General features: G+C 36.3%; 2 protein-coding genes and 1 long non-coding RNA gene across 3 annotated transcripts; 2 read left to right on the plus strand and 1 right to left on the minus strand.

Moving 5' to 3' along the window:
* The first annotated feature begins 292 nt into the window (after positions 1-292).
* LOC100678910 (protein ANTAGONIST OF LIKE HETEROCHROMATIN PROTEIN 1) lies at positions 293-1,943 on the plus strand. Its single transcript, XM_003427628.3, has 4 exons — positions 293-618; positions 696-839; positions 922-1,189; positions 1,269-1,943. Exons 1-4 carry the CDS (start codon positions 407-409, stop codon positions 1,797-1,799), a joined length of 1,155 nt encoding a protein of 384 aa, XP_003427676.1. The 5' UTR covers positions 293-406; the 3' UTR covers positions 1,800-1,943.
* LOC100678943 (trihelix transcription factor GTL1-like) lies at positions 1,941-4,471 on the minus strand. Its single transcript, XM_003427629.4, has 7 exons — positions 4,413-4,471; positions 4,156-4,327; positions 3,893-4,093; positions 3,572-3,785; positions 2,982-3,244; positions 2,796-2,907; positions 1,941-2,491 (listed from the first exon to the last, which is right to left on the minus strand). The coding sequence occupies exons 4-7, from the start codon at positions 3,603-3,605 to the stop codon at positions 2,346-2,348; spliced, it is 555 nt and encodes a 184-aa protein (XP_003427677.1). The 5' UTR covers positions 3,606-3,785; positions 3,893-4,093; positions 4,156-4,327; positions 4,413-4,471; the 3' UTR covers positions 1,941-2,345.
* LOC116416144 lies at positions 4,442-6,448 on the plus strand. Its single transcript, XR_004226671.2, has 3 exons — positions 4,442-5,693; positions 5,784-6,179; positions 6,264-6,448. It is a non-coding gene; the product is annotated as an uncharacterized LOC116416144 (long non-coding RNA).
* Positions 6,449-10,787: the final 4,339 nt, after the last annotated feature.

Genomic DNA, 10,787 nt, shown 5'->3' on the forward strand with positions numbered 1-10,787 from the left:
TAATATTTTTTTGCGTTATTTTCGAGATAAATTTCTAGTTTCGCTTCTTATATAAGGCTCCGATTGAATCGTAGGGACATTTATTTGAATTCAAATATCGCGCGCCCGCGCGCCTTTGTGGGCAGGTTAGAATCAATGTGTCGGACAAGGACAGAGCGACCGTTCTGCTAGCAGACAGCAAATGTTTAAAAACACAGGGTGTGTTCCGATGGGAGCTCCAGTAAGTACAGCAGTACGCGCGGATTTCATTTCTTTTTTTTGGAGATTGGCAATGGCTACTGGAGCTCGACTGGAAAGTCATTCCACTTCTTAGCAGTAGACTTTGGTGTCAACATAACCTAATGGTCGTGGTGTGTACAGTGCGTCGTTATATTTTGGTTAATAAAATAATTAAATAAGTAACGCAATGAATCATCATGCAGAAAATGTCGTGATATTGGATTTCATATTTACTTCATCAAGCAGTAGTGATGATAGTGATGACGAAATGAATGGAGTGAACAATGTAATTTTCGAAGTGGATAATGATCGTATCGAGCGAAGAATTCCAAGAGTGCAGAATTTTATAGAAAATGTCATTTTAAGATATAACGACATAGAATTTAAAGAAACATTTCGGTATATAAATAAAGTATACAAATTCTATCATTATTGCTGTACCCAAACTAAAACATTTGTATTGCATTTTGTTACAGAATGAGCCGTACTACCTTTGAGTACTTATTACTTTTAATCAGGCCAAATCTAGAAGGCTTAAATGAATTTGGAAATATGCCTATCAATCCTGATAAACAATTGTACATAACTCTATACGTATTGGGAACGCCAGATTCTTACAGGTTTGTCCATAATATGTTACTGTCCATAAATTTCTGAACATGTATTTATACTTTATTAGTAATTTAATCTTTTATCATCCAGATCAGTAACTACAAAATTTAATGTTGGGAAAGCTACTGCTTGGCGAGCAGTGAGAAGAGTCGTACGATCAATTTGTCAATACAGAAATTATTTTATTCGATGGCCATCAGCAAGAGAAGCTGCAGAAACATCTATGCGAATAGCAAGAAGGCGTAGACTTCATGGTGTTATTGGTGCAGTAGATGGAACACATATTCGTATTGCAGCTCTAAGAGTAGATTCCCAAGCTTACATTAACCGTAAAGGAGTCCATTCTATACAATTACAAGTAATATTACAGCAAATAGTAAATTAATTAAATAACTTTAAGTTAATTACAATCTTTTTAAATTTTATAACTATTACAGGTTATCTGCAACGACAAATTAGAATTCATTCACTGCTATGCTGGTTTACCAGGGTCAGTGCATGACACGCGTGTTTTCAGATACTCAGGTGTACAGCAGAGATGTACTGATGAATATTTTCCAAATAATACTCACCTGTTAGGTGACTCTGCTTACACTTTGCAAAATCATGTAATAGTGCCATACAGAGATAATGGGCACTTAACTGTAGAGGAAGTTCACTTTAATCATGTCTTATCTGGTACTCGAATGATGGTTGAGAGGTCCATTGGTCTTTTGAAAGTTCGATGGAGGTATTTCTTGGATAAATTGCCTATGAGGCGAACAGATCTAATACCTTACTACATAGTGTGTGCTTGCGTGCTGCATAACATATGCTTGAAAGTAGAAGATACGTTTGAATATCCAGTGATAATACCTGATACAATAGATGTGAATCCAGAGCCAATGGATGTTAATATAGCAGAGCATCAAGATGCTATCGCCAAGAGGGAAAACTTAACAAATATTGTAAATGCAGACATATTATGAAGAGAATTGTAATAATTATTGTAATTGTAAATGTAATATAATAAAATAAAATGAATTGTAATTAAGTATAAAATGAATTTTATGCTTGATTTTTGTGTAAATCAAATATTTTGTAATTTTCAGAATAAAAAATCATAATTAATACTCAATTGTATTTATTGCTTTAATAAAAGTAAAAACATATATGATTACAAACTTAATCATATCAAACATATTTTTGTATTCGAAACAATTATATTTAATAATGTAATATCTTTAGTGAATTTTATTTGTACCATTGATCATGACTCGATTAACGATCACACTGGTAAGTATAATTTTAACAATCTCATAAAAATACTTTTCGATTTTACAAATTCATGAACGTTTTATGAGTTGCTATACCACTCTTATGAATCACATAAGTACATTAACTAACATAGAAGTAAAACTCCATAACATTAATGTAATAAATACTTTTTTGGTTTCAAATATAACCATGAACTTTTCATGACTCACTATAATATTAATCTTAATAACTGAAAGTTATAAGTAAATGAGATTGCGTTAGCAATTAAACTTTGATGACAAATCCTTTAAAATTTCTAATTTGTGTTTTCTGTATTCTGCAGTCGCTTCTGCTCGTAAACGCTGGTTTTCTAAAGTCTGCCTCATAAATTCTGACTTTTCGTGATTTACTGAATTTGTACGTCCTAAAAAATAAAAATATTCGAAAATTATAGATACGCATAAGTTAACGAATAATTATTAAGGAGACGTATACACCTCCAACTGTCAAAAAATGAAAAATTCATTATAATACACAGATACACTATAAAAAACACAACAGATATAACATACATCAAAATATAATCATGTTTTTTATATTGTGCCTCAATATCTTCAATATTTTTGGCATTTTCTCAAAGATATGTCTGTCCCCTTAATATAAGAAACTTGTTAAAGAAATATTATTTCATATGAGCTTTTATATACTTCATAATTAATAATACTTACTACTCTTAGATTTCTCTTTCTCATTTTCATCGAAATCATCCATCGGTAAATTAGATCCAGCTTGTGAAAGTGGTTTAATCCATGGCTTTTTGGAAAACATCTCATCCAATATCTAAATTGTAGATTACAATAAAATGTATTAGAAACATAAGTAGTATAATATATGACAATTATTTACTGACTAACCTCAAAGTGTTCGCAGGTCTTTTTATCATTACCAGTTTGAGAATTGTGATCTTTCACTTTCTTATAAGCTCTTTTTAATGTATCCATTTTAGTAGAGCATTGAACAGTAGTGAAAGCATGTCCTTTTTGTTTTAATCCTTCAACGACTAGAGTCCAAAATACTTTATGCCTCATTGATCCTTCGTCCAACTTTGATTGATATTCTTTGTACAGCGACAGAAGCAACTTAGTCAGGGATTCAGTCCAGAAACAAAATTCTTCACCTTTAAAGTTTTAAGATATTCAATTATTAAAAAATTTTTAAGAATAAAAATTGAATATCTCCAAAATGATGGACCGTGCAGACTTGAAAATTGATATGCATACCCTTGGAGTTCATTGCATGAAGCCAGTGCAGTTTCATGACCTATCAGACAGCAGAAGGCGTACATTGCTCTGAAAAGGTCGTTTCGACGCTCATGATTCAGAGCTAATGCAACCTTCTGTTTTCTGAATGGTCAAAAAAACAGCACAGGTATCATTCTGATGATATATTAATCCACTTTCAAGAATTTTAAAATATTCAAAATTATTTCAAAAATTGAACATACTATTTTTGGTTTTTCTTGTTTTTTTTGTTGACATTTACATTTTCAAAATCTTCTGTTTCATCTTCATTGCCAATTTTGTCTGTCAGCTGAACTACAGTTGATGATCTTTTTTGTCCTATTTGCAACTTTGATTGTGTCGATGATTGACTACCACTTGCTGCAGGAATTTCATTTGTAGTTTTTTCTTGCAATAACTTTTTGACGAACTCCAAGTCTACAAGAAAATTATTAATATGAATTGAAGAACAGTTTAAAAAATACACATGTATGCAAATAAATAATTGAACTTAAGCAGCAGAGATAGCAATAGTTTATAGCAACCTTTGATTGCACGATCACGCTGCGATGGGGTTATCTCAATAGTGTGTATAATATTTGTTGCCTAGTCCCAGACATTTAATGTGACTAAGTTGCTTTCTCCAGGTGTTGACACATCAGCAGTACCTGCTGCTATTGCATTTATGGCTTGATAGTCGATAGCTGCTTTATGCTGATTTAGCAGTTCAGTAGCAAATCCCATGTCTATACATAAAAATGAGCATCATATTTTTATACTATTTATAAAAATTAATAAATCAATTTACCCCTTGCAGCTCGTGAACTATCTGTAGGAGAGACATGCAAATAATATAATTCGCCATCCTCTTCTAGAATTAGCTCCACTAGCTGTTCACTGTTTTCATTCTTGGCCATTTCAGTCATTATATCTTGTATTTCAAGATTTTCCAAATCCTCATCAAGGCACTGCGGTATTCACTAACACATAATACATACTTAGAATGTAGGACATATTATTATTTATTAAAATAAAGAATAAAGATTATATCAAAACACTACTTACCGTTACAGGTTATGTACAGCAATCGGTCAGTCTACTGCTAAGCGGTGAAACGACTTTCCAGTCGAGCTCGAGTAGCCATTGCCAATCTCAAAAAAAAAAATGAAATCCGCGCGTACTGCTGTACTTACTGGAGCTCCCATCGGAACACACCCACAGCTGGTATAATCCTGGCATGTGTTTTACACTGAGTAAACGCAGCTAATGTCTTTCTTTGCATTGTATAAAAACAGCTGATATTTTGCAAAAGTGTTTTGAAACTAATCTAAGTAGTGTTCGTATTGTTTTTGGGGTTATAGCTAATAACTTATAACCCCAAAAAGAAAACAAAGTGAAGTGTTTGTCTAAAACCAGAGTAGTGAAATTTTTTATAAAAGTGTAAAGCTCAGTGAGTTTGAAAATATATGTGATCATCGAGATACCAAGGGCAGGTTTGCGTGTACCCATTAAGACAAGAAGTACTCTCGAGGAAGAATCAAGAAGAGGCAAAGAAGATTTATAGGAGTAACGAGTGAGGATGAACCTGCCAACAAGTCAATACTTCAAGTTTGTCAAAGAAGATACAAACTCCAACAGTGGAAGATTTCTCTGAGATCAGGAATAGATTGATGGATATCAACATTCTATTTCCTGTGCTCAATGAAATTTTTATTCGCAACCAATGCCATGGCAAAGTTCAACTTGGCGAAACCAAAACTTAGGGATTATAATTCAAAATTGAAGTTATGTGTATTAAGTGTGATCAGCTGACAGCTTTTAACTCATGCAGAAAAGTTGGCATCAAGAACCATGCTTGGGCGAACAACAGAAGAGCAATAGTTACATTTCGTGCTCTTGGACTTGGACACGCTGGTCATCATCTATTTTGTGGGTTGATCAATTACTTAATACCCATGGCTCAGTGTAAATGTGATGCAATAAGCGAATAATTTAGTGAAGTGTGCTCGATAAAAACTGCAGTGATGGAAGAAAAAGCTGCTACAGAGATTGGAACACCCGGACTAAACATTTTGAAATTTGGAGGTTAGACTGATTATTTTCTGCAGTTTTACTTGAAGATTAAACACAGTGACCAAAAGAAAAGATGAGTATAAAGTGTTATTACTATCAAGGATAAAATAACCTTTTTATTACATTTTTCTGAAAATTCATGAAATTACTTTTTCTGTTTGCGGGTATGAAAAGCCGTAAAGAGCCCAAAGATATAAGTTAATACATCTCATAATTGTTGAGAGTCGAGGTCTATGTATGTGAAACATAGCAAACTTGGTTCGAAAAGAATTGGTAAGCACTAATTTAAGTTATTCTTTCAACAATAATCATAAACTTACTTTAAAGTTGATTTTCTCCAAATGTTGTTTTTACTGATTTCAGCTCACTGTCCGTAGGATTCCAAGTGAACACATGGTTCTTTTGGGCTCAAACTCTCAAGGAGGTTACTTTGTACACCTGTAGTTCTAGTATGAATGCAGGGATTTTGATTTAAATGTTTAGAAATTGTTTTATATACAAATAGGTGCCAGAATAAGCGAAAAAAAGAAAAAAAATGCAGTTTTTCAGCGCCAAAATCATTTCTATACATTTAAATTAAAATCCCTGCATTCATACCAAAACTACAGGTGTACAAAGTATCCTCCTTGAGTTTGAGCCTAAAAGAACCATGCGTTCACTTGGAATCTTACGGACAGTGAAAAAATTCACAAATCCTTGCACTGAGTGCCATAATGGGCCAGCAGGGATAATTAAGGTTTTAGCACAGTAAAGTAAAAGGTATTTATACTAAATATCACCATAAAAAATTTTTAATTATTAACTTTAATTTCGTGATTTTTATCCAGAATTCTTTTTTTTCAGGGTTTAAAGGTGTTGTGTCCCCTTAAAGTAAAAGGTTTCTTCCTAAAAAAATGCATGGTGACTTGCCATAACATTTCTACTAGCCCTCTGATTGGCTATGAGTTTTTGCCTGTGATCTCTACAAATGTATGAATTTCTAACCTCAAAAAGTATAAATAAAAAAAGTGTAAATAGTAGCCCGATAAGCTCGTCTAAAGTTTCTGGTATTAAAAAAGAATTCAATATAGAGAACATTTGACTATTTTGAAAGTTAAGTGCACATATTTTTAATTAAATTAATTAATTACTATGTATGGAGGTACCTACTGATCGTTTTCCAAAACAATAAATGTTCGTCAAGAATTAGTTTTATCATAAAAAAAATTGAAAGGGAAATTGTTTGTTAAATAAATAAATATACATGAATCAAAGCCAGGAAAACGTGATTCTCCATAAAACTTCATGTAAAATTAAGAAAAAGGTTTTCATTTAGGAGGTTGATCTGATTTAGAAATAACGAACAGATTTAGGGAAAAAAATTTACACAAGTAAATATGCATTTATGTGGATTCCATGTGGATATTCCATATGGATATCCGCATGGATTTTTTTTTTTTTTTACATGGCATTTGGAACTCGAAAGCTCATCGCCTCATCTACGCAAGCCTTCCACGCTGCCCTATCTTGTGTCAACCCCACCCAAGATGCACCTCTCCGATCGACACCCACCCGTCCTATTTCTACTAGATCCGCTTTTACGTTGTCCTCCCATCTACGTCTAGGTCTACCTAGAGGTCGCGTTACCATCGGCCTGCCCTTCATGACACGCGCTGCCGTACGGTCGTCTCCCATTCTCGCTACGTGCCCTGCCCATCCCAATCTGCGCGATTTTATTATTCTGTTAATATTTGGTGACGCGTACAGATTGTGTAACTCATCATTGTGTAGTCTCCTCCATTTCCCGGTTTCCTCATCTTTCTTCAGCCCGTATATTTTTCGCAAGACTTTATTTTCAAATACCCTAAAACGGTTGTCCGCCTGCTTAGTGAGAGCCCACGTTTCGCACCCGTACAGAACCACCGGCAGTATTATTGTCCTGTATATTCTTATTTTAACGTTTTTAGACAACAGCCTCGACTTAAATAAATTACTCACGGCGTAGAAGCAAGCATTACCCGAATGGAGTCTCTTATTTATTTCGACATTAATCTCGTTTCTATCATTTATGGTCGTACCCAGATACCTGAATTCGCTAACCTTTTTAAAAGTAAAATTCCCAACTCTGAGATTTTCCTCCCCTCTGCAGATGCCTAGCTTATCCACAATCATGTACTTTGTTTTTGATTCACTCACTTCTAACCCTGTATACTCCACCGCTTTTATGAGGATTTCCGCGTTTCTTGCTACCGTTTCCCTACAATCCCCCAGTATATCCAAATCATCTGCGTAGCCTAGTATCTGCGTTGTTCCATTAAGCGTTGCGCCCAGCTGGCTAACCTGCATTTTTCTAACGGCATACTCTAACGTTAAGTTGAACAGCACCGTAGAGAGCCCATCCCCTTGTTTTAAACCATCGCGTATCATGAAGGGTTCTGATACATTACCGCCTACTCAGACCTTTCTCGTGCTTCCGTTCAGACATATTTGAATTAATCTCACGAGTTTTTTCGGTACACCGAGAAGTACTAGAATTTGATACATTTTGCTTCGCTTAATAGAGTCGTACGCTTTTTTAAAATCTATAAATAGTTGGTGTATGGTTTCGCAAAAATCCCACTTTTTCTCTAACAACTGTCTTATGGTAAACATTTGATCGCTCGTCGATCTGTTGCGCCGAAATCCGCACTGATAATCTCCTACTATATCTTCCGCGAATGGAGTGAGTCTAGCTTGTATTACGTTTGACAGAACTTTGTAGCACGTTGCTAAAAGTGAAATAGCCCTATAGTAATTACAGTCTGTCTTGGTAGCTCGGTTCCTCCACGTGGGGTTCAGCAGTGTGAATTTCGTTGTCATTTGTTACGAGGTCCCCGTTTTCGTCCTTCATCAATTGCGCTCTACTCCTAAAACCCTTTCTGATGGCGTGAATCCCTCTGTACATTTCGCGGGGGTTATTTTCCTTACTGTTAGTTTCTATTCTCCTAATAAGATTCTTTTGATACTCCCGCTTCTTATTTCTGTAGATCGCGCTCGTCTGTTTCCTTACGTTAGAATACTCTTCTACGGTCCTATCGCTTCTATTTTGTAAGCTATCTAATTTAGCCTTTTTGCGCCTTTCAAACCAGAGTTCGCACTCTTCGTCAAACCATGGTTTGCTCTTTGGCTTTTTCTTTTTAACCAGTACTTTGTTCGCGGCCTCTTTTACCTTTCTTTCGATGTCCCCCCATAAGCTATTCGGTTCGTCATTCCCCTCCGGCGATGTATTTGCTTCTTCAAGTGCCTGAAACCTGTTATTAATTTCTATCTGGTACCTAATTCGCTCTGTTCTATCTCGTAGTTTCTCAATATCGAAGCTTTCTACCTTGTTTGCTCGCTTACTATTTTGATTCGCTACTAGTCTAGCTCTTAATTTGGCTACTACTAGGAAGTGGTCCGAGTCGCTATCTGCCCCTCTGTAAGCCCTTACGTCAAGAACATTAGTATGACGTCTTTTTTCAATGAGGAAATGATCAATTTGGTTCTGTGTGGCCCCGTCCGGCGATGTCCACGTTACCTTGTGTATGTTCTTGTGCTTAAAACACGTAGTTTTGATTTTAAGATCATTTGCCGCCGCGAAATTTATGACCCTAATACTGTTATCATTGCTGGCTTCGTGCAGGCTTTCCTTACCTATAGTAGGCCTAAACATTTCCTCCCTACCTATTTTAGCATTGAAATCGCCTAATACTATTCTTGTGTCGTAAGACGCGAAGTGGTCGATTACCTGCTCTAAAGTTTCGTAATAGAGATCCTTAGCTTCTTCTTCTTTGTCCTTCGTAGGATAGTGTACATTAATAAATACATATCTATACCATTCACCTTCGATAATGATGTACGAGAGCCTATCATTGACGGATTTGAAACTTTTAACCGAATGTATGATGCTTTTGCTTACGAGAAATCCGGTGCCTAGAGATCCCCCACCCCCGGCCCCATACAGGTACGTGAAGTTACCCGATACTAGTACACCGCCATCTGGCCACCGCGATTCCTGTATTGCTACCAAATCTAGATTGTACCTATCAGCTTCCTTTACGAGTTCTTTAAACGCACCTGCTCTGTATAGACTGCGAACATTCCAAGTTCCGACCCTTAAGCCCCTTTTGGTTCGGATTTGATTTTTTTGAGCCATGATATTATGTTAAACCCGCGCGCTTCGGATCCTGTTCCGATCGCAGGTGAGTCCACCGTTCTAGAGGTAATAACCCCCATACCTCTCTAGAACTAAGTATGAGAGCTTTCCGACTTTGACGAGGACAGTGTCAACTCGTCGTCAGACACACTACGATTTCATTCTCGCATCCTAACGCCCCCCTGCAAGGCAGCGCGCCTTCGCTGGCATCGTTACCACGTAAGACCAGGTGACGAATCATTCTACACATCCCCTTTCGGGGCAGTTGTCATCGCTCCCGCATCCTCTTCGGCAGCAGGATTTTTGCCCATTTTTGTAATGTGTGATGAAAGAGATAGATTGAGAGATAAGAGATAATGTTTAGTGCTTTTGTTGTTGTGGTGCTTGCGTAGTGTTTCTAGATGAATGCGTTCGACAGTGTGGGCTCATCACACCCACGCTGTTCCTATCGGCTGTCCGCGGCTGCTTATTCAATTTATTCGCAGCTAACCTCTTTCTCAGGGGCTGTTCCTCTATCCGCAACCTAAGGACGCGCTGTGTAGTGGTGATAGGCACCCACCCGTCCGATCTGGACGACAACGCCCAAGACCCGCTTAGGGTAGCGGCATTGTAACAGATATCCGCATGGATATCAAACAAAATTTAAGTTATAACTTTTTTAATTATATTTATGTAGTTAACTGACATACTTCAATCTCGAAACAAAATATCTTATAAGATAAGACATTCTTCCATCGTTCCGATGGCAAAGGTTTTATGTTTTGTAATACTGTGCAAAGCTCAAGGAATAGCACGCTAGCACACTTTGTTATTGTCAGGGAGTATCTCATAATCGTTATTTCTTAAATGCAAGCTCAAGGAATAGCATGCTAACAATAACACACTTTGTTATTGTCAGGGAGAATCTTAATATCGTTATTTCTGAAATAAATGCAAAGCATACTCTAAGGAGGTAAGGTACCTCTTGACTTGCAGAGAAGACCGAAAGGTTCTGCACTCTCCCTGTGCACAGCTTCCCATACCACAGAGTCCCACACACAGCCCACACGCTAATGGTTTTGTTTGTATTTTTTCTGTTGTCAATTTAGTGCACACTGGAAGTGAATTTCCTAATAATTTTCCGTATTTTATTTGTTTCTTATGATTTTTGAGTAATCACACTCAAAGTATTTTTATCATGACGTTACTAGCTATATATACCTTGCTCCTAAAGT

The sequence above is a fragment of the Nasonia vitripennis genome, chromosome 2, assembly GCF_009193385.2.
Source record: "Nasonia vitripennis strain AsymCx chromosome 2, Nvit_psr_1.1, whole genome shotgun sequence".
Classification (NCBI taxonomy): Eukaryota; Metazoa; Arthropoda; class Insecta; order Hymenoptera; family Pteromalidae; genus Nasonia; species Nasonia vitripennis.

Coding starts and splice junctions, on each gene's coding strand:
- LOC100678910 (XM_003427628.3), top strand. CDS start 407: ATGAATCATCATGCAGAAAATGTCGTGATATTGGATTTCATATTTACT. Junction 619..695: donor GAATTTAAAGAAACATTTCG/GTATATAAATAA, acceptor ATTTTGTTACAG/AATGAGCCGTACTACCTTTG. Junction 1,190..1,268: donor TCCATTCTATACAATTACAA/GTAATATTACAG, acceptor TAACTATTACAG/GTTATCTGCAACGACAAATT.
- LOC100678943 (XM_003427629.4), bottom strand. CDS start 3,605: ATGTCAACAAAAAAAACAAGAAAAACCAAAAATA. Junction 3,245..3,571: donor AACAAGAAAAACCAAAAATA/GTATGTTCAATT, acceptor AAAACTTTAAAG/GTGAAGAATTTTGTTTCTGG. Junction 2,908..2,981: donor AGACCTGCGAACACTTTGAG/GTTAGTCAGTAA, acceptor TCTACAATTTAG/ATATTGGATGAGATGTTTTC.